Source organism: Giraffa tippelskirchi, chromosome 9, assembly GCF_054371585.1.
Source record: "Giraffa tippelskirchi isolate mGirTip1 chromosome 9, T2T-mGirTip1v1.2.pri, whole genome shotgun sequence".
Lineage (NCBI taxonomy): Eukaryota > Metazoa > Chordata > Mammalia > Artiodactyla > Giraffidae > Giraffa > Giraffa tippelskirchi.
Window position 1 is genome coordinate 165,893,784 of NC_137283.1, and position 23,424 is coordinate 165,917,207.

The window sequence follows — 23,424 nt, forward strand, 5'->3', positions numbered from 1 at the left end:
TAGAGTTAAAAATAACTGATCGAGATCATCAACCTTAAGGCTTAAAATATGCAACTCTAAGAACACTTACAGTTATTATTACTTATACAGACAAAAATAATTTGGTTTTATTTTAATCATTCTAGAAAAAATGAACCTAATCTAGGAGGCTTTCTCCATAAGGGCTTGGCGGGGTTCACAGTACTTACAATCCACAGTTGCAGGCTGCCAGGCTCAGGACAGGAAGGGCCACTTCAGTCTCTTGTCCTGTTTCTGGGGTCTTCGTGGACGGAGGCTGACCACCTTCTATGGACAGAATTACTGACAATCTGAGATGCGACATTAAAATGACTGGTCACGGTAAAGGCTAACAGCTGACCCCGCAGGGCACTGTAGGAGATGCATGCTGTTACAGTAACTCAGATCAGAATCAAGAAAAACCCTTGGTCTTGTACATTATAAAGCACAAGGCTGGAAATACAACTCAGACCCTGTGTCATGAGCCTGCAAGGGAGGGAGACGGAGTTTTAAGGACAGACCTGCAGAAAGGGGGCGGGAGGAAACGGCTTAGAAACTCACTGTGGGTCTGCAAGTGGGCTCCAGATCCGCTGTGTGTGCTGGCCGCTCAGTCGTGTCTGACTCTTTTCGACCCCAAGGACTGTAGCCCACCAGGCTCCTTGGTCCATGGGATTTTCCAGGCAAGAATACTGGAGCGGGTTGCCATTCCCTTCTCCAGGGGATCTTCCCGACCCAGGAATCGAACCTGGGTCTCCTGCATCGCAGGTGGATTCTTTACCATCTGAGCCACCAGGGGAAGCCTAAGATCCACTAGATAAGGGCAATTTCTGACCCACTTTAAGAATAGCTTACATTTACTAATATACATGTCATATGTATCTCACACACTAAAAGAAAGGACACAACAATGATAAAGATGAAGGGGAGCAGAGACACGTCTGCTGCAACATGAAAATGAATGGATGTGGGTGCTTATGACAGAGAGCCCGCAGCCCAGTTAAACAGTAAAACCAACAGCTTTCCCAGCACATCGGCTCCTCCTGGGGTGGCGGCAGATATTCAAGTACCTGACCATGGGGATGGGTGGAGGGTGACGAGCAGGAGGAGGGGCCAGGCCAGCCAAGCAGACTCAGCTGAGAAGCCCCAGACTCCTGGATGCCCCTGCTGCGACACCACCCGTGGAAGCCAGGCAGCCCTGGGTGGGGGAGGGACGGGAGCCCTCTGTGCAGCAAGACAAGCCTCCACCGCCTCCACCCCGTCTGTTCCCCAAGTCCTGCCTGGTTCGAAGTCCCCGGCTTCCCCCTCTCCCTCCACACCTGTTCACGGGGGCTGTGGGCTCTGAATCCCATGGGAGGGTCTGCAGGGCATCACCTGGCCACGTACCTGGCTTGGACCCTGCCCTCCTAGTGGAGAAGCTCTCTCTCTTTTTCCTCAGGTCAACATGCGTCACACAGCGGTAATGGTGTCCTTCAACCAAACTGAAGATCCAAAGCTGGAAAAGCAAAACACGTCTAGACATGCAGGCACACATCTAGATGAACAGGGACAGGTCCAGACATGCAGGAACACATCTAGACACACGGAAACATGTCTAGACATGCAGGAACACATCTAGACACGCGGGAACATGTCTAGACATGCAGGAACACATCTAGACACGCAGGAACACGTCTAGATAGGCAGGAACACATCTAGACATGCGGGAACACATCTAGACATGCGAGAACACGTCTAGACAGGGAGGAACACATCTAGACACGCAGGAACACATCTAGACACGCGGGAACACGTCTAGACAGGCAGGAACACATCTAGACATGCGAGAACACGTCTAGACAGGCAGGAACACATCTAGACACGCAGGAACACGTCTAGACAGGAAGGAACACATCTAGACACGCAGGAACACGTCTAGACATGCAGGAACACATCTAGACGAACAAGGACAGGTCTAGACATGCAGGCACACATCTAGACGAACAGGGACAGGTCTAGACATGCAGGAACACATCTAGACACACAGAAACACGTCTAGACATGCAGGAACACATCTAGACACGCGGGAACACGTCTAGACAGGCAGGAACACATCTAGACACGCGGGAACACGTCTAGACAGGCAGGAACACATCTAGACATGCGAGAACACGTCTAGACAGGGAGGAACACATCTAGACACGTGGAAACACGTCTAGATACACAGGAACACGTCTAGACATGGGACTCTCGCCAGATATGACAATGAAGAGCAGGCAGCCATTGAGAAGAGTTGAGCAGAGGGCCGACAGGATGAGATGGCCCTTCAGAGACCCCTAGCTCTTCCTTTCTGTCCTCCAATACCCTCCCCATCCCCTGACCCGGAAGGGCACAGAAGTGGGTGACATGACGGAGGTCACACGTCTTATACACAGCACAGACTGAGCGCAGGTGTGCTCCTGTGCCCAGCACTGCACGCCCAGCCTCTCCAAACACAGCCCCGCGAGCACGGCCGACGCATCCCCGGAGGCAGCTCAAACAGGTGACGGCGGCTGTCTCGCTGTATCTCACTGTTCACCGCACCAAGGGCAGGCGAGGTGCGAGCTTTCCGGAAGAATTCTCAAGGCGCCGCAGGAACTGTAAACATGTTTGTTCTGTCCAGGCTGGTGCGGCAGCCATAACGCAGCCTCAAGGGCTTTCCAGACGGAGCTTATGTGTGCTTACACGACAGCAGTGGCCCAAGGCCAAGCGGGTACTTGGTGATGTGCATGCGCAGTGCTACAAGTGAGCTCGGCTGTTACATAATCATTATTTACAACATGTGGGGTGAGGGAGCCTGACCACCACCATCTTAGCTAATTTTGCTCTTTCCCTTTAGCGGTCAACTTTGTCAGAAAGGAAACAACTATCTCAGCTGATGCAGTAATGTAACAAGAAGCAGACATCTAGTCTTGGACCTGGCCCGGCCCAGGCGCAGCGCTCCTAAAACCCTGGGGGTTTCCTGATCACGGAGAGACCACGGTACCGCTGTTAGGTTGATGACGTGACCTTTGGAAAGCCCTCAGTATTCTTGCCTGGAGACTCCTAGGGACGGTGGAGCCTGGTGGGCTGCCGTCTATGGGGTCGCACAGAGTCGGACACGACTGAAGCGACTTAGCAGCAGTGTGTTTAAGGATGGGGGCTGGTTGCCAAGGAAACAACCCCTGACCTCTGGGGAGGGGGGCTAGATGGGCTTCCATCACCCACAGCCGAGGATCAAATCAATGAGGCCTCCATAAAAATCCCCGGAGTGCGGGTTCAGGAGCTCCAGGCAGGTGAAAACATCTCCCTGGGGAGCAGAGCCTCCTCCCCACGTCCTGGGAGCAGAAGCTCCTGTGCTGAGGCCCTCCTGACCTCACCCCTGCAGCTCTTCATCTGGCTCCTCACCTGTGTTAACAGAACCGAGGGAGGAAGGGGTCGTGGGAACCTCCAATTGGCAGCTAAGTCAGACGGAAGCTGTGGGTGACCTGGAGACCCACTACCTGGGACTGGCGCGGGGTGGAGAGGATGCAGGTTTGTGGGCTGAGCCCCCAACCACCTCCAGGCAGATGGTGCCAGACGAGGTCAAGGCAGGACCCTGCTGGGGTCACGGGAACACTTTCCTGTTGGGGAGCCCTGCATCTGGGGACAGAGTGCCAGCAGAGCTCAGTGTGAAAGCAGAGGCCCACAGGAGGAGGGCCTGGGTGACAGCCTAACACAGCGTCCTCCCAAATCATGCCAACATCCACTCTCTTTACATGTTGTTTATTTGCTGTGGCCGCACTGGGTCTTCAGTGCTGTGGTGGCTTCTCTAGGGGTGAGAACAGGGGCTGCTCCCTAGCTGTGGTGCGCAGGGTTCTCACTGTGGTGGCTTCTCCTGTTTCTCCCTTGAAGTCTCGAGGGTGCACAGGCTTCAACAGTTGCCCCCGTGGGCTCAGTATTTGCAGCACCCAGGCTCTAGAGCACAGCCTCAGTAATTGTGACTCACGGACTAGTTGCTCCGTGGCATGTGGGATCTTCCTGGATCAGGGATCAAACCCACGGCCCCTGCATTGGCAGGCAGATTCTTTACCACTGAGCCACCAGCGAAGTCCAATAGCCACTTTTAAAAAGAGAACAGTATCCACAGCTTGCAAAGCAAACTTCAATTGCTCACCCAAAAGTGAAAGTGAAGTCGCTCAGTCGTGTCCGACTCTTTGCGACTCCATGGACTGTCGCCTACCAGGCTTCTCAGGAGACAGTCCATGGAGTTTTTCAGGCAAGAGTACTGGAGTGGGTTGCCATTTCCTTCTCCAGGGAAACTTCCTGATCCAGGGATCGAACCTGGGTCCCCCGCATTGCAGGCAGACGCTTTACCATCTCAGCCATGCTCACCCAAAAACTAAGTTTTAAAAAAGATCAACTATCTTCAAACCTCTCAAAAGGTATAAAGCTGACACTAAGGGCTGTACTAGCCTTACAGAAGGTCACATTTCCTGCAGGCAGGCCGCCAGGGACCAGAAGGTCTGGCCTCAGCCACGGATAAAAGCAGCCTTGAAACAGATGCCTTCATGTACACAGTCACCCATCACAATAATGTCTGAAAGCTGGAATTGCACAGTGGCTCTCACCTGGCCGTCCGCACAGCCGGTCACCAGCTGCTGACTCTGCGGGTCCACGAGGAGACTCAGGAGGGGGGTGGCTGCGGATGGAGCACAGAGCCCTTAGCTCGGACGCCTGCCGGCCCTGCTCAGCACCAAGCCCACCCGTGTGATCACACTCTGGGGTCACCGGCCCCAGGAAGAGCGTGAGAAAAGCACACTGCTGCCCAAAAGGGCTCAGGAGCGGTACACAGCCCACCCAGGCCAGCCCCTCACTCCTAGCCACGTCCACTGGCTCTGCCGGCAGAAGCCACAGCGCTGGGCCTTGCTTCCACGCGACAGCGGAGGCGGACAGCACTTTTCTTAGGGCGCCAACATGATTCCCCAATTTTCTGAGACAGAGAGGCTCTGACTCCAAGCATATGCATAATTTTAAGTTAAAAGTTTCAAAAAGATTAACTGTTATGTGAATTCTTTCAACATGTGGATAGACAGTAGATGAGCATGAAACACTCTCCACGAGTGACAGAGACCCTACGGACGGTGCAGCTCTGGCTTAAAGATTAACGTGAACTAGGAGAGACTGTGTGCACATAGCCTACAGACAGAAAACTTGTAAAAGTTCCAAGTTACCTGTTAACACTGATGAGCTGTGTATCAGTGATCCCATACGATGGTCCCAAACCTTTGGACAGACACACATTTCTTTAGAAGAAGCACAGGCAGTGTCACTGTTGCTACAACTCGAACTAATACTTGTACCCGACTACCAATTAATTTATGCGAATGTTTATCTAAAGGAGAAAATAATAAGGATATAAATAACAAAACTATAGAAACACAATAGAAGATATCAGAATCATACAGGAAATAAACATTTCCAGAAATATCAACCTATGGGTTTGGAAGACGCAGACAAGACATGGTTGGTAACATTTCCTGCGCTTCAGCAACATCTTGAGATGAGGTGGGAAGACTGGAAAGGACCAGTTATGTGGAGACGGGCTCACACTCCTCTCCTCCAAACAGCAGCTCTAACCCTCACACACCCAGGACACCAGCACCTCACCTCACAGAGAAGTGAGGCTCAGCACAGCCAGCCCTCTGCAGCAGGGAGCCGGGGCTCCTGCCCCGACCACTGCCTCAGAGCAGGGAGGGGACCTTTCTCAAGTCGGTGACAGAAACATCAAGGGGACGAGGGCAGTATTTACAGTCTCCCTCCTCTCTGTCTGCAGACGCCTGCTACCCACCCTCAGTTTCCTTCAGTTACAGCATACAACGTCCTCATGTCTCAGCCAAGTAACAACCGCCATGAACTCACTGGGAGGTGGGTGGGGCCTGAGCTTGCATTTGAGTTACTTGCCTCTCAAGCCCAATTGAGTTCTGACTGAATCTTCTGCTATTGGAAAGCGGCTCCAGGGAATACCACGGAGGTAAATTAAGGTGCCAGTCCCCGCAAGGCCCCAGTTCCAGGAGGAGGGTCCCGCACCAGACTCCACCCCCTGGAGTCAGTAGATGGTGCTGTAGGCCCCAGCTCCCCACACTAGTCTGGTGACGGGCCAAAACACCAGACTCAAGTTGAGGGCAGTCGTCCCTCGGACAGTTCACGTGTGGCAGTGGCCAGGAACCAGAAGCACAGCGCAAAGTGTCCACATGCCCCGACAGTCTGACGCCCGCCACATACCTTGAAGCTTCTGTCCTCAGACGCCGAGATGATGATGTGTGTCTGCCAAGCACAAAACTCGGCCGCGGTCACTGGGCCGTGGTGACCATCCAGCTCTGCCAGTGTGGACCGGCTCTGGGGCATTGGGGAAGGTCAGACACTGAGTGCTCTGGTCATTATTAAGAAGTTACATGAATCGCACAGAAAATAGTTTCTACATAATCCCGTCACCCAAATGTGAAACTTCCTGCGTATAAACCTGTAAGCTAAAACTCAAGACACCCAGCCAAGAGGGAGGCCCAGGCAGTCCTGGGCTGATACCCTCACAGAAGCTGCCCAGTGAGCCTCTCTGGCGAGAAGAGGCGGGAGGGGCCGCGCCTGGGGGCCCGTGGCTGTGGGGCCAGGATCTCACCTCGAGGTCCAGCGTGAGTACTTTGTTCCCCGCACACACCGCCACCACTCCGTCGTCAGGACTAAGCCTCAGACACAGCACCCTTCCCAAGAAGGCGCCAAGGACGGTCCCCCGCGGAAGGCGCCCTGCAGGGAGTTCGGTCATCAGTGTCAGCCTGTCAAGACCACTCAGCAATGCCCACAATGACCTCTGGGAAATGCTGACAGCAAAACCCTCTGCTCTAGGATTATGTGCAGAAGAGCATGAGCTTTGGTCTGATTTTGGCTCTTCAAGAGAATTAAAAACATTGGAAAGTTCTTCTGGAAATACATGGGACCCAGCGACTGGCCACAGGAAAGTGACTCTGCGTCAGGGAGGATAATGTGTCTTGGGGAACCGCCCACGCACACACCCTGGGCGAGTCATGGGTCCCAATCCTCCCTCCTCCTCCCTGCGGCCACCCTGGCTCCAGACCCAGCCAATGATCGGCCATGGCCTGTGTCAAGCAGGCAGAAGGGACGCTGTGCCCACCTGAGCCTTAGCTCCAGTCCAGAGCTTCTCCACCGCCAGGAGGAGGAGGTATCAGGCCAGCCTGCAAGCCCCACAGTGATGCTGCAAGCCAGCCTGCAGCCTTACCTTCAAGTGAGGTCACTGGGCCAGCCTGCCACTGGGCAGCAAAGGCTCAGTGCCCACCGGGGTCTGACCCAGAGACTGAAGCCGCTTGTCAAGACAAAAGCCCACGGAAAGGAAACTGTGCACCTGCCGCACTGTGACTCCGCTCTGGGGGCCACCACACGGATCTGCCGCGCTGTGCTCAGCAAGTGCTTATAAACCTCCCCGGCACCCTCAGGCCTAGGACACATCCAGGAACCAGACAGAGAAACCCGCCTCTGAGGGAAACTTACAGAGTGGGCAGGCAAGAGGCATTTAGATGCCATAAGCAAAACAAATAAACCAGCTCCCCATTTGTTCCACTGATCGATGTGTCTGCTTCAGTGCTAGGGCCATGCTGCTTTGAAGACTGTAGCTCTGCAGCACAGTCTGAAGTCAGGGAGCCTGATTCCTCCAGCTCTATCCTTATTTCTCAAGATTTTCTCCGTATCTCTCATGTTTCCATGCAAATTTTTAAATTATTTGTTCTAGTTCTGTGACCCACCCAAGTCTTTGACTTCACCTGATAAAATTCTCCTAACATCACTGAGCTCCAACCACATGGGCTGGTTCTCAGCTCTTCCATCAGCAGCTCTTGCCCTGACCCTCCTCCTCCGGCCCAAACCCCGCCCCTGCAGAACCTGCAGCACTGAGGTTCCTTTCCCTACTCACTGCGCACAACTGTCTGCTGGTTCACATGTTCTAGTCTGTCTCCCACACTAAGCTGTAGGTTCACTACTGTCTCAGCAAGGGAAGAATATTTCAACTTGTCAAGCTTCTTTCAGAGTTCCACAAAAATCACCAATTTCAGAAGCAGATAGTCTTAAGATGAAAACTAACGAACCTATGGTGTCCCCCAAGGTCAGCAGTTCTGAGTGGCCCGGTCTACTTCCCACACAGAATATCCAGCTTAGACACCAAGTTTCAAGGTTAAAGGCATCAAATATACCTTGTGTCACCAAGTGCATTTAAAATGAGTCATTCTCTTTGTGCATTTTAAATGTATTTAAAGCCCCGTCACCTTGAAGCTCTTCCTGTCTGCACTCATCCAGGCCCCACATCATGACACAATCTAGTGATGCAGAACAGACCAGAAGCGGGCTCTCTCTGCTCCCAAATGTCACGGCAGTGATGGGCTGACGATGTCCTTTTAGGATCATCAGCTGAAGAGAGTAACAAAAAACAGAAAGACCATAGATTATAGAAAACATTTTTTTAATAAAAAAGAATGTAGCATAGCCTCAATCCTAAGAAATCAAATGGATTGAGTTCTTCAAACATGTATTTCATATATTCATTTCTACTTCATCTATTAAAATTACTGTTCATGTACCATTAAATCACTCTCTTGGGTTAAGTATTTCACTGTTGCCCAGTATCACTAATGGCACACAAATCAAATGATTGCACCCTCCTTCTGTCTCTTCCCTATTTATTCGTTAGCAATGCACACAGCATCCCCACTCCATGCCAGAGGGGTGACAGCTGTGCTAAATACTGAAGGATAAGGACAGTAACAAGGATTTGGCAGGAGGAGCTGAGAAAGCAAAGCGTGTTTATGGAAGAGCTGGTGTGAACAAAGCAAGAAGACAAAGTTGGAGGGAGTCTAGGCCACGTACTAAGGCCCTGACAGCCACGTGGGGAGCTAGGATGGAGCCACAGAAAACCATAGGCCAGCACTGTGCATGTGGAAGAACGCAGTGACCAGGTCTGGTTTTTCAGGAACACATATTTCTGAAGGTTCAGAAGAGAGACGAGGGTGGGGGCACAGAGGAAACCAAAACACTCCAAAGGCACAACAGAGGCTTGAGCCAAGGAGGCAGAGTTGGAGGAGGGAGGGGATGACCAGTAGACTGAAGGGATGAAGAAAAGACAAGAGGAGGCAGTCAGCAGTACGGCTGAGACCCTGTATGAATACAGCACAAGGAAGAGGGGACACACGAGGGGAGGGTGGGGGAGTCAGTGTGAATACAGCACAAGGAAGAGAGGACACATGAGGGGAGGGTGGGGGAGTCGGTGTGAATACAGCACAAGGAAGAGGGGACACACCAGGCGAGGGTGGGGGAGTCGGTGTGAATACAGCACAAGGAAGAGAGGACACACCAGGAGAGGGTGGGGGAGTCGGTGTGAATACAGCACAAGGAAGGGAGGACACACCAGGCGATGGTGGGGGAGTCAGTGTGAATACAGCACAAGGGAGAGAGGACACACCAGAGGAGGGTGGGGGAGTCGGTGTGAATACAGCACAAGGAATGGAGGACACACCAGGGTAGGGTGGGGGAGTCAGTGTGAATACAGCACAAGGAAGAGAGGACACACCAGGGGAGGGTGGGGGAGTTGGTGTGACTACAGCACAAGGGAGGGAGGACACACCAGGGGAGGGTGGGGAGTCAGTGTGAATACAGCAGAAGGAAGAGAGGACACACCAGGGGAGGGTGGGGGAGTCGGTGTGAATACAGCACAAGGGAGGGAGGACACACCAGGCGAGGGTGGGGGAGTCAGTGTGAATACAGCACAAGGAAGAGGGGACACACCAGGCGAGGGTGGGGAGTCGGTGTGAATACAGCACAAGGAAGAGAGGACACACCAGGCGAGGGTGGGGGAGTCAGTGTGGACCGGCGGTGATCTCCCCAGAAGGCAGAGGTGCTCTCAAGCCAACCTCAGGTGGATAGCATGCCTTCTGCTGTGAGAGCTCTGCCGCAAGTGGGAGGCCCAGGAGAGTCCCTCCTATGCCCATGGCAGGTGGGTTCATCTGTACCAACCTTCCCATGAGAAGGACAAGATAAAAGACACACACTTGGCCAAAAAAAGAAAACATTTTCTCAGACATCAGAGAGTAATGAAGGCAACAAACAATTCAGATCAGAGAAGAAGGCTGAGAGGAAGGATCCCAGCACCAAGGCTGCTTCTCTGGTGAAGACAGCTACGCTCCTGACTAATCCAGTGAAGCACTTGAGAAGCAAGGTATTTATGGGGCTGGGGCACAAAAATGGTGCAACTAAATGCATTACTGTCTGGGCATAAGTGGAACAATCTTACTGGGAGAAGAGCAAAGAATTCCATCCCGTTACAAAGTACTTCTGAGAATAGACTCAAAAGCCATAAGGGTGACACTCTATGTACTTCTTCCCTTTAAAACGCAGTGGGTGGATTTTAACAAATTGCTGCTTTAAAAAAGAAATACAGCCTACCAAGGTGGGAGGGAGAGGCATATTGCCAATTCTACCAAATGTCTTTCAGAAAATAGAAGAAAAATTAGAGGAAACATTTCTTTTCAGAAGAAACAGAAGGACTACTTCCTTGCTCATTCTGTGAAGTCAGCATTACCTGGATACCAAAACCACACAAAGTCATGACAAGAGAAGAAAATCACAGATCAATCTCTCTCATGAACAGAGATGCAAAAATCCTCACCAAATATTTAAAATATTACAAAATCAAACCAAACAATTTATAAAAAGAATTATAACCATGACCAAGTGGGATTTATTCCATGTACACAAGGTTGGAAGATTATAAAACTCTGTGGAAAGAAATAAATGAAGAACTAAATTAATGGAGAGATAGTCCATGTTCATGGATATGAAGACTCAATATTGTTAATATGTCAATTCTTCCCAGCTTGATCTATAGATTCAGTATAATCCAAATGAAATCAACAAACTTACTCTGAAGTTTATCTTGGTGGGGGCAAAAGACACAACAGCCACATAATATTGTAAAATAACACAGGGGGAGGACTGATCTACCTGAGTTCAAGGCTTACTCTAAAGCTCCACTGATCAAGACTGTGTGACGTTGGCAAAAGAAAAGACAGATCACTGGGAGAGGGGAGAGAGCCAGAAATAGTCAGCAGACTAAAGAAACAAAGGCAATACAGTGGGAAAAACTATATACTTCCAAAAGGCAACATAGACAAACTCTAGATGACTTGAGTTTGGCAACGACTTTTTAGATAAGACATGAAAGACATAACCCATGAAAGTAAGAATTGATAAACTAGACTTCATTAACATTAAAATTTTCTGCTCCATGAAAGACACTATCAAGAGGATAAAAAGAAAAACCATAGGCTGGGAGAAAATATTTGCAAAAGACATATCTGATGAAGGACTGTTATCCAAAACATACAAAGACTTCTTAAGACACAAGAAAATAAACCACTCAATTAAAAATGGACAAAAGACCTTAACAGACACCTCACCAAAGAAGATACGCAGGTGGCAAGTATGAAACGTAAGTCATCGGGGAAATTCAAATTAAACAGCAATAAGATACTACTGTACATTTGTCAAAATGGCTAAAATCCAGAATAGACAACACCAAATGCTGACAAGGACGTAGAGCAAGAGGAACTCTCATCCTCTGCTGCTGCTGCTACTGCTGCTGCTGCTGCTGCTAAGTCGCTTCAGTCGTGTCCAACTCTGAGCGACCCCATAGACGGCAGCCCACCAGGCTCCCCCGTCCCTGGGATTCTCCAGGCAAGAATACTGGAGTGGGTTGCCATTTCCTTCTCCAGTGCATGAAAGGGAAAAGTGAAAGTGAAGTTGCTCAGTCTGCTAGGGCCACTTTATCAGACAGTTTGGCACTTTCTTACAAAGTGAAGCATACTCTTATCTTACAACTCAGCAATCTTGCTCCTTCGTATTTACCGAAGGACTTGGCTTCCCTCGTAGCTCAGTTGGTAAAGAATCTGCCTGCAATGCCTGAGATCCCAGATCGATTCCTGGGTTGGGAAGATCTGCTGGAGAAGGGATAGGCTACCCACTCCAGTATTCTTGGGCTTCCTTTGTGGCTCAGCTGGTAAAGAATCCGCCTGCAATGCGGGAGACCTGGGTTCGATCCCTGAGTTGGAAAGATCCCCTGGAGAAGGGAAAGGCTACCTGTTCCAGTATTCTGGCCTGGAGAATTCCACGAACTATACAGTCTGTGGGGTCACAAAGAGTCAGACACGACTGAGCAACTTTCACTTCACTTCACTTTGAAAATTTATGTCTGCACAAAAATTGATGTTTACTGCAGCTTTATTCATAATTGCAAAAACTTGAAAGCAATTTCAGTAGGTGAATGAATAAACAAACTCTGGCCCATCCAGACAAGAAAATATTATTCTGCACTGGAAAGAAATCATCTATCAAGCCAAGAAAAGACACGGAGAAAACTTTAATGCTAATTACTAGTGAAAGAAGTCAATCTGAAAAGGCTACATACTGTATGATTCCCACATACAGCATTCTGGAGAAGACAAAACTATGGAGACAGTAAAAGATCAGTGGCTGCCAGGGTGAGGGGGTCAGGGAGAGGAATGAGCAGGCAGAGCCCAGAGGACTTTCAGCAGGGAAAGCATGCTGTGTGATGCTATAATGGTGAGTACATGTCACTGGACACCTGTCCAAACCCATAGAGCGCACACGTCAACTCTAAGGCAAACAATGGGCTTCAGGTAAAAACAACATCAATGCAGGCTCATCAGCTGTAACAGATGCACCATGTAGGGGTGCTGACCTGGGGGAGGAAATGCATGTTTGGGGACAAAGAGATAAAGGAAATCTCTACTTTCCCCATAATTTCACTGCAAACCTAAAACTGCTCTTAAAAAATAATAATCGTAAAATACAAAAAAAAGAAAAAACAAGCAAAAAGTAGACTCCAAAAAGAAAAGTGTACCAAAATTCCAGAGAAAGAAATGTTAGCAGGGACAAAGCACGTCCCACCATGTTAATGGAGTCACTTCATCAAGAAGATATAAAGATACTGAACATTTACTGCTTAATGGAGTTTCAAAACATGGAGCAGGACGGGAGAGAAGCAGACAAGCACACACCTAGTCAGAGACCTCAGGAGCCTCAGTGACTGAAGGACAAGGGTCCTAAGGAGAGAACCGACAGAGCACGGTCAACCAGTCGGACCTAACTGACACCTAACTGACATTTATAAAACAAAAGACACACAAACACTCACAGCAACAATAGACAAAATTATATGTTGTCTATTACAGAATAGCCTCAGTGTGCATCAACAGCAGAATGGATAAAAACAAATTACAGTATATCCATACGGTGGGATACTACTCCAACAACAAATTACAGTATATCCATACGGTGGGATACTACTCCAACAACAAATTACAGTATATCCATACGGTGGGATACTACTCCAACAACAAATTACAGTATATCCATACGGTGGGATACTACTCCAACAACAAATTACAGTATATCCATACGGTGGGATACTACTCCAACAACAAATTACAGTATATCCATACGGTGGGATACTACTCCAACAACAAATTACAGTATATCCATACGGTGGGATACTACTCCAACAACAAATTACAGTATATCCATACGGTGGGATACTACTCCAACAACAAATTACAGTATATCCATACGGTGGGATACTACTCCAACAACAAATTACAGTATATCCATACGGTGGATACTACTCCAACAACAAATTACAGTATATCCATACGGTGGGATACTACTCCAACAACAAATTACAGTATATCCATACGGTGGGATACTACTCCAACAACAAATTACAGTATATCCATACGGTGGGATACTACTCCAACAACAAATTACAGTATATCCATACGGTGGATACTACTCCAACAACAAATTACAGTATATCCATACGGTGGATACTACTCCAACAACAAATTACAGTATATCCATACGGTGGATACTACTCCAACAACAAATTACAGTATATCCATACGGTGGGATACTACTCCAACAACAAATTACAGTATATCCATACGGTGGGATACTACTCCAACAACAAATTACAGTATATCCATACGGTGGGATACTACTCCAACAACAAATTACAGTATATCCATACGGTGGATACTACTCCAACAACAAATTACAGTATATCCATACGGTGGATACTACTCCAACAACAAATTACAGTATATCCATACGGTGGATACTACTCCAACAACAAAAAAGCACAAACTGTTGACACATGCAGCAATGTAGATACATCTCAGAATAACTACTCTGAGTGAAAGAAGTCAGATGAAAAGAGTTAAAACTGTCTGATTCCACTTACATAAAACTCTAGAAAATGCAAAGTAATATAAAGCTTATATTTAGAATACATAAAAAACTCTTTCAAATCAACAAGACAGATAATTGAGCAGGAAAAAAATGGCAAGAGACTGAACACATATATCACAAAAGAGAATGGCCAAACGAGCACATCCACAATAAATGTGCTCAAAGGTGTTAAAGCTCACTAACCATCAGGGAACTTCAAGTCATAATTAAATACCAGTAAACCCCAAGGAGGGACAAAGTTAGAAGAACCAAATGTGGGTGAGGGCGTAGATCAACTGGAAGTCTCACCCACCATGTGAAGGACAACAGGTTGGAACAATCACTTTAGAAATCTTGGCATTAATTTTAGACTAAATATATGTACTCCTTAAGACTCAGAAATTGTATACACCTGTGTATCAAAAGATACATAAAAGAATGTTTGTAGCAATCAAATATGGAAACAAACCAAATCTCCAATAATAGTAGAACAATAAAGTGTGGTCTAGCCACAGTAGAACACTGCACAGTAATGAAAATGAATGTGGATGAACCTCAGAAACATAAACTTGGTGAATCAAAGAAAGCAGCAAAAAAAAACGCATAATGCATCACACCATTTATACTAAGCTCAAACATTAGCAAATCTCACCTGACGTCTTTAAAACTCTATCAGTTTGATGTTAAAGACTGCAACAAACACAATAAACTCGCTTAAATGCAGTATTAAAAATATGTAAAATTAAAAATAAAAATAAAAAAATGAAGTGAAGTCACTCAGTCGTGTCCGACTCTTTGTGACCCCATGGACTGCATCCTGCCAGGCTCCTCTGTCCATGGAATTCTCCAGGCAAAAATGCTGGAGTGGGTTGCCATTTCCTTCTCCAGGGGATCTTCCTGACCCAGGGATTGAACCCAGGTCTCATGCATTGCAGGCAGACTCTTTACTCTCTGAGCCACCAGGAAAGTGGTGGAAGTTTATTTAAAAAAATAGATAGTGTTAAGATGAACTTTTCCTTGCTTATACTCTTATTCAAGAAGAAAATTTAAAAAATTTAAATTTATTTTTAAATAAAGTGATTCCAGACAGTTTATTTCCTAAAAATCAAATCTTAGTATGTTTTGTTTTGTTAGCATTTTCTCCCATAGCTGGTAGCTGAATCCACAAAGGGCAAAACCACACCAGCAGAATCAGAGAAACAGAACAGTGATGGCAAGTCTCTGTGACATAACAAGACACACGTGTAATTTTCACACCTGGTGAGGAGGGTCCTTGGTGTCCCATATGCAAAGTTCGTTTCCATCTAAAGGGAAAGCACAGGACTGCCCACTGCAGGCAAGCTGAACATGGGATGCGGGCTTCATGGAATCCACCAGGAACTTTTCCACCACGATATCACCTGCATGGCCATCATTCCTGGAGAACACCTCTTGTGGTTCTTCCATCTTCCACCTGGAGCCCCAAGAACATATGAATGACCACGGGCACGATGCTTAATGCAGACCACAGTCTGTTGTTTATGCCCAATTACCAGTACGATCACACACACACATCACACGTCCTGACTCATCTCCCCTCTTCTCCCCCAAGAAAGAGAAAACAGAAGCCCTGACCACTCCAGAGGTTCCCTGCCATGACTGCTCACTGCTCCCACAGGCTTTCAAGTCACGCAGACCTTGGCTCCAGTCCTGTGGCTCCCACTGAGCAGACCCACAGAGACGTGGGGCGTCTGCGGCCCCGGCTGGTAACAGAGGGAACGCCATCCTCGCAGAGGCCTGGTGATCACCAGCCCCAAGCCGCACCTCCAGATCATGGCCAGAGTCGACAGCTGTCACCATCGATGAAGATACAAAGTCACCTTCTACACTGGTTGGTGGAAAACTACAAAATACATTGCTATCTACTGCTCATCTGGGATCCTGTCAACTATTGTACAACATTCTGTCATCCGAGCTGACTACCTCGGATAATGTAACCACTGGTGCACCGGCCGAGTCTTATAAATCATAACTCAGTGAGACATGGACAGAAACAGAAAGTTTCAGACCCTGTCCCACCTCACAGCTAACAACTCTCTGTCACCAGCTCACACACAAGGCAGCAGCTCTGGGTTACCCCGCTTCCGCTCTGCCTCACAACCCATCACAGGCTCCCGTGCCCCTGAAACCTAGGGACGCAACCACTGACAAAGCCAAGAGCAAGGGCCTCACCGCCCGTCACCAGGGTGGTCGTGTGGACTCAGGGAACCCAGGCCTGTGGTCACCAGGCTGGTTGCAGGGACACAGAGAACCCAACCCTCTGGTCACTGTGCTGGTCATGTGGACTCACAGAACCCAGGCCTGTGGTCACCAGGCTGGTTGTGTGGACTCAGCCTCGACAGGTCTCATGGGGAAGTAGCAGTTAGGGCAGAAGAGGACTCTGTGGACAGGGACCAGCAGAGATGGGGAGGGAGCAGGAGGTGGGGAGCTAATGTTCTTGAGGGCGGTCATGGCATGGTGGCCACTGAACTGACCGTGGAGCAGGGTCATCCTGACGCTCAGATGACCCTGGGGCACTTCTGGTGGTTGCTAAACAAAGAAGAGAGGTGAGCAGGGCTGGCATTCAGGAGACGCATGGTCATCTGGCAGCAGCATGTAAGGGTGAGAGTCGGGAGCGGCCAGGAGGGAGAGACGGGCTGATCCCAAGTCCAGACCGGGATCTGGCCCAGAGACCCTGGACAGCAGCCCTGTGAGCACGACAGGTCAGCCAGCACGCAGTCCATGTGCCCCTCCCCGTGAAGACCTTTCTGCCCCAGCCCACTTCTCACTGCTGCTCAACCACTGTCCTAGCTTCCAGGCTTCCAGGCACGAAGCTTAAGTGAATGCTAACCCTCCCTGTCTCTGCCCTCACAGCCAGCCCACGGCCAGCCCTTTATTTCTTCGTGGGGACTTTCAAGTGGAGGGCCATGACAATCCTAAACTGTAATGTGCTGTGGGTGGACACCTGGTGGATTGTCAGACAAAGCTGCAAGGGTTCTCTCTTTGAGGGACAGAATCCCATGAGAACGCAGGTGCTGCGCCAGGGTACGGACGCCCTGTGTGGGAGGAACGGGACCCAGGGCCCCAGCATCAGGGTCTGCTCCTTCTGTCTTGGACTTGGTGAGGTTTCCCTCTGTCTCAGCAGCCATAATGGACTGAGACATGCAGTGTGCACAGTCCCACACCAAGGCCTGTAGGTCCACCTGCCGCTCAGGAGGCAGGTGAGGGCACAGTGGGACAGGGGATGAAGGCACCTGGGGGCCGGGCCCAGGGCGAGGACCACGGCAGCCCAGCTGCACGGCAGCCCCCCCACCAGTGTTTCAGGCGGCTGGGGACCTGCTCTGCCCACTGTCACAGCAAGACGGCAGCTCTTCTCATCGGACTTTCAGGGGGGCCGAGTCTGAGCTCCAGACAAAGTTTCTCTGACCCCGGGTGACATCAGGACTGCCCACACCAGAGCAGGAGTGAGCTCCTCGCTCTACTAGAGGCATATCCACTTCCTCTTGGATGAGGAACCAGCATGCTGGCTGTGCCTACAAGTCAGACATTCAAGACAGAGCAGTGCTTACGTGAACCTATAAGGTAAACACAGTTAAAATGGAATAAAATGTTCAGGTGAAAACTATCCTCATTTGACTTAAATTAAAACAATCAAATAAAAGTTTCCTAGAAAATGGATTTTTCTCAACCATCTCTAGAACAATCCAGCTGGCAGGAATATCTATATTTTTCAGAGGCTGTATCAACCAAAGAACACGAGAGAAAACTACACACGCGCGTGCGCAGAGCTAGTGTAAGCTGCACAGCTACACATCCGAGGAGAGGCCTGTCCTCAGGACGGGCCAGGGCGGCTCCTGGGAGACACGCTCAACAAGGGTGAGTCTGGGGTCTGGGACCAGCCTGACCGAAGCAGCTCGCCCTGAGGCTGTTTCCAGCGAACCCGCCCCCCCAGGGGGGCCTCAGCAGCTGAGGTGGTCAGGGTAGTGCTGTGCGCCTGCACGGCTGACCGCAGTCACCCTGGACTCCAGGCCCAGCAGGGGTCCCTGGTCTCACGCTGTTGCTGGGAGAACTAGTCTGCCTGACTCCCAGGGGGTGGGTGCGTGAGGGCAGAGGAGGCTCAGAGCGGGTGCTCTGGGCCCGCCCACTCCCCTCTGCCTGCCGTCCTTTCACAGGGAGAGACCTGAGCACAGCATCTCCTCTGAGCCTGCGTCAGAGCGCTTGCTGAACACTGCACACACTCCCCACACCTGTTAGGACATCTGCCCTCCTGTTTCCGAGGCGTGGCACCTTCTGCTCGGTCTTCACCAAGCCATTCCCACTTTCTCCCCAGAGCCACAGGAATGCCACCAAACCACACTTCCCAGCTGCAGGGAGAAGCCACAGCCTGAGGTACAGGCGGTGTGGCAAGGCTCAGAAGACCAAGAGGGAGGGCCCTTCACTGGAGGCGCAGCTGAGCTGCTGCTCCATAGGGTCGCCTGACCAGCAGCACCGGGTTGCCTGCTGTGCGACCAGGAAACGGACCTCTACTGTGTGAAGCACTGAAACGTGAGGTTACTTGTGACAGCTGCCCTGACGCCTGCAGAAGCTGGTACCCGAGGGGGGACGGCAGTGACCCTGCAGGACAGTGCTTAGTGACTTAGTGGCAGGCAGGGCACTGAGACAAAGAGAAGGCTCATGGTCGGCAGTGACTAAGCCTGTGGCCCTGGAGGAAATGATAGGAAAGAACCCGTGTTTGTAGCCCACCCATAAAGTCGGCTTAAGCAAACAGACACGAGCGGAACAGAAAGTAACCAGAGGCCTGGGGACCCTGGGAGACAAACTGCAGCCCCTCCACCCCCAAAAGCAGGGCCACCCAGACTCTCCTTCCAGGGAAGGTCAGGTCGGGCAAGGCCACCTTCCCTCCCAAGCCTTTAGCTCCACAAACCCCAGGTCTAAGTTCCTCAGGTTCGAGACAGAGGAGCGAGCAAGTGAGTGCAAAGGAAAAGCAAAGCCGGGCCTGGTGGAGCCAGCGGCTGGCACGCGGAAGGCACACAGACAGGAATTCAGCCACTCCTGGGAGAGCCAAGAGGCCAGACATGGCACAGCGGGCACGACGACGGCTGACTGCTTGGGACTGAGGGTCTCTGGGCGCCCCCTCCTCACAGCTGCAGGAGGGGGACCGCGGCAGTCCCTCCTCACAGAGCACAAGAGACCGCAGAGGGCAAGGTCTGAGGGGCGGACCTAGGGCGTCACGCCTCCGGGCAGCAGTCAGGATCCACCAGGAAGCAATTCCCACACCCCAGCCCAACTCCAGCTCTGCTCCGGACCCGTCTCCCTTAGGACGGGGAGCGGCTCCGGTGGGGAGCAGTTCATGGTTGCAGAACCACGAGGAACCACGCCGGGCCCCACAGGACAGCAGTGCATGCTGAGAGTGCTCTGTGTCCGGCACGGTGGGGCGGGGGTGTGAGGGGCCCGCCTGTGCTTCCAGGACCGAAGCAGCAGTCCGGCCACCAGAACGGAAGCAGCAACAGGGGCTGCCCGTTCCCCAGACCACTCCCTTCCCTTCTGAAAACTACACCGCCAGCTTCCCTAGCAGCCAGGTGCCACCACGTGGCTGAGTTCTGGCGTGGAAGGAGCAGGGAGTCTAGGGCACAGTGAAGCTAGGCCACTTAGGATCCCAGAAAACCCTCCGCCTGACTCTCTTCTCCCCGCACCCCTGGCTGGCTGGAGGGGCTTTGGGGGGCCTAGTGAGAAGGAGACTGAGAGATGGAGAGGACCCATGGGCAGGAAACAGGCTGTCACCCATCAGGGCCCTTTGCTCCTGCATGAGCCTATCCCTGCTGACAGAAATCCTTTAATTTTTTTCATTTACAAGAGCAATGCAATGCAAAATATTTAAACAGCACAGAAATAATACAGTTGTCCTTTCCCTCCCTACGCCACCTCCTTCCTGTGTCTTCCCAGAGAAAATCAGTTTGAGAGTCCCATATGTGCATCACAGGAAAAGTCTGAGAGGACACACTGCAGTCAGCTTCTGATGCTGTTCCTGTGTATCTGAGGCTGCATAAGCACTTTAAGAAAATGTGGTGACAAATTACTACTAGAGAGGCCATTGTTCTAAAGTCACGTCAGTAAACGCAGAGCACAAAGCAATCTCAGATGTGGGTAGGCTGTACATTCAAGCCCCTTTAGTTATACAAAAGAACACGTAAACTGCACAAAATTAGAAAATCCATACAAGAGAAAAAAAATAATTATTCTCTACTTTTCAAGGGGCACCACTGTTAAAATCTTCTGCATCTCCTCCTGTTTTTTTTTTTTTTGTATAAATGTGTATATTTTTAGAGAGAGAAAATTACTCCCTTTTGATTATAAAAAGATTTGAGTGCCCACAGTAAAATGATAAATGGCACCATAATTAACGTACCCTTGATGGCTTGCTTAGTAGCTAAAGAAAATATAAAGTTCTCTGAATTCGCCAGAATAGGAGACAGGTTCTAATTCTAGGTCCATGGAGAACAGAACTAGTATAAGATGAAGCAATGGTTGATCATAAAGGTATGAAAGCACCAAATTATACTCTGGCCTCCCTGTGTCTTTAAGTCCTTTCGTAAGTTAATAAATACTTTAAAAGGTTATATTTAGCTGCTTTAATAAAAAAAAAAAAATGATATCTTCTTTCTATTGCCCCAGCTGAGAGAAGCCTGATTTTACAAACCATTGGTTCTTACAACACAAATTTTGTACTTTTATACCACAAAATGAAATGAAAGAGAACGAAAAGTGTTGCTGCCGTATCAGTAAACTAAGGACTCTGTCGCCATCAAGCCATCACATCACAACCTCCCAACAGGGCACCCTGAGGAGACAGGAGGAGAAAGCACAGGATACCGGTCTGAGACAGCTGAGGTGCATATTAAAGGAATGATTTCACTGAGCCCAGATTCTTGCATCTTCTCATACATAGAAAAGTGCTAAATTCCTTGAACGGAGATATCTGGTTTTCTTTGTTGTTGTTAATCAGTTGCCCAGTTGTGTCCAACTCTTCACAACCCCTGGTTTTAATTTATAGTCATCTTTTGATGTTCCGACTACCTGGTCTTTGTTACAAAATCTCCTATATATATCCTGGCTTCCCTCTTGCTTCTTCAAAGCAGTCTCTCAGAGCCATCTGAGATGCTGTGTCCCAGCCTTGAAGTCCTCAGAATAAAACATAATCTCAACTTTTAGGTTGTGCATTTTTTTTCAGTCCATACCATGACTTGTTAGGCAAGCACAAATCACTGACTACCAATAACAGTAATGATGCTGAAGTTTTAAAGTCATTTCTTGATGCATCTCTATGTATCTCTATGTACTCCCGTGTATTCCAGTCTGATATGCTTTCTTGACAGGAAAATGTTAAACTTGGAAATGGCCCAGGTTCAGCGGGATGTCACAGGTACCAGATACTTCTTGCAGGAGGAGGTGTGGAGGTCCACTGGTGCTACCTCAGTCATCAACCCAAACCAGTGACTCCCCACCTGGATGCAGCTTGCCCCAACTTCAAATCAACGCCACTCCCCTCAGATAATCAGTCTTAAGTCTCTCAAGCCTCTTTTACACGCCCATAGGTGACATAGATGTTAACACTTCAAAGCGGCAACAGACACATTTTTTTAACCCAACACATGACAGTCTCCTCAGCAACCTGACCAACCCACACCGTGTAGCTACTTGGCAGAGTTCAGGTTCTACAAAAAAGGGCGCAAGAGTCATTGCCTGTTGTTAATATTTACACTGCACCTGTTTCCACAAAAGTGATTCATCACGTTCTAAAATGAAACACGGGGACTGGGATCAACACAAAGTATGATGCTAAAATGAACATAATCTATCTTGGGAAAGTATTTTTCAGTGGCCAATAGGCGCCCATTAACACCATATCACAAGTTAACAAAATGAATCCTGAATATAAACACAACTGCATTTTAAAGCCTCTCTTAGGAGTAGTTCATGAAGTAACATGCTTCTAAGAGAGAACAGGTAACCGGCGGACCTGCGTCTCACCTGGGTCCCCTCAGACCTATCCCTGAGTCAGCCAGGTGGCCAGGTGTACTCGCTTCCGGCTGAGCACCAGGCAGTTTAGGGCCAGCGCCCCGCCCCCGTCGTCATGGTTACGAGCCCTGGGCCGTGTCAGCACCCCTTCGCCATTCTCGCGATAACCCGGAATCAAAGACCTGCCCCCCGTCCGGGCTCTGCCTCACTTCCGGGCGCCGGTCAAGTTCTAGCCTTCCTCACTTCCGAGCGCCGGTAAACTTCCGGGCACCGCCCTCCTTCGAACGCCTCACTTCCGGGCGCGCCTCATTTTTGCTTCCTCCGGCGCGGACGCCCGGCCCGGAGGCTCCCGGCGCGGCGCCTGCGGGGAGAGGAGGTGAGTCCCGGGGCGGCGACCCGCCCCGCCGCCCGCTCTGCGCGACCGCGGCGCGCTCCCCTCCTCTGCCCCTCCCTCCCCCGCGCCTCCCCCCGAGGCGGCCGGGACGTGCTCAGCGCCCCCCGTGGTCTGTCTGCAGGACGCTCGCGGATGAGCACGGCCTCCGCCTGGCGCCCCCGCCATGGCCGCTCCGTGGAAGGGCGCGCTTCTGCTGCTCCTGGCGTCGCAGGCCGTCTCCTCGGCGCAGGCCGCGGACGAGGAGGAGGTGCCCGAGGGCTGGGTCCTCCTGCACGTCGTGCAGGGTCAGGTAGGAGCCGGGAACTACAGCTACCTGAGGTTAAACCACGAGGGGAAGATCGTCCTCAGGATGCGCAGCCTGCGGGGCGACGCGGACCTGTACGTGTCCGACAGCACCCTGCACCCCAGCTTCGACGAGTACGAGCTGCAGTCGGCCACGTGCGGCGCCGACGCCGTCGCCATCCCCGCACATTTCCGGCGCCCCGTGGGCATCGGTGTCTACGGGCACCCGTCCCACCTGGAGAGCGCGTTCGAGATGAAGGTTTACTACGACGCGACGCTCGAGCCGCATCCGTTCGGTGAGGCCGCCTACTCGGACCGTTCTGATGCGAGTCGCAAGCACGCCTATGCCCCGGAAGATGCGTCTCAAGAAGAGGAGTCTGTGCTCT

At 50.4% G+C, this 23,424-nt stretch overlaps 1 protein-coding gene across 29 annotated transcripts in view; it reads right to left on the minus strand.

Annotated features, from left to right (window-relative positions):
• The window catches only part of WDR27 (WD repeat domain 27), a 144,624-nt gene extending 121,200 nt beyond the window's left edge, over window positions 1-23,424 (minus strand). For 17 of the 29 annotated variants that reach the window (XM_081529684.1, XM_081529676.1, XM_081529667.1 and 14 more), the window contains exons 1-9: window positions 22,375-22,477; window positions 15,586-15,781; window positions 8,298-8,439; window positions 6,647-6,771; window positions 6,256-6,369; window positions 5,205-5,256; window positions 4,602-4,672; window positions 1,381-1,489; window positions 189-285 (exon numbers count right to left, since the gene is read on the minus strand). In XM_081529684.1, coding sequence (XP_081385810.1) covers window positions 189-285; window positions 1,381-1,489; window positions 4,602-4,672; window positions 5,205-5,256; window positions 6,256-6,369; window positions 6,647-6,771; window positions 8,298-8,439; window positions 15,586-15,774 — 899 coding nt within the window. In that variant the 5' untranslated portion in view covers window positions 15,775-15,781; window positions 22,375-22,477. Of the gene's footprint in view, window positions 1-188; window positions 286-1,380; window positions 1,490-4,601; window positions 4,673-5,204; window positions 5,257-6,255; window positions 6,370-6,646; window positions 6,772-8,297; window positions 8,440-15,585; window positions 15,782-22,374; window positions 22,478-23,069 lie in introns of those variants that run through there. The other 12 variants (XM_081529685.1, XM_081529677.1, XM_081529666.1 and 9 more) reach the window with 5 other exon arrangements.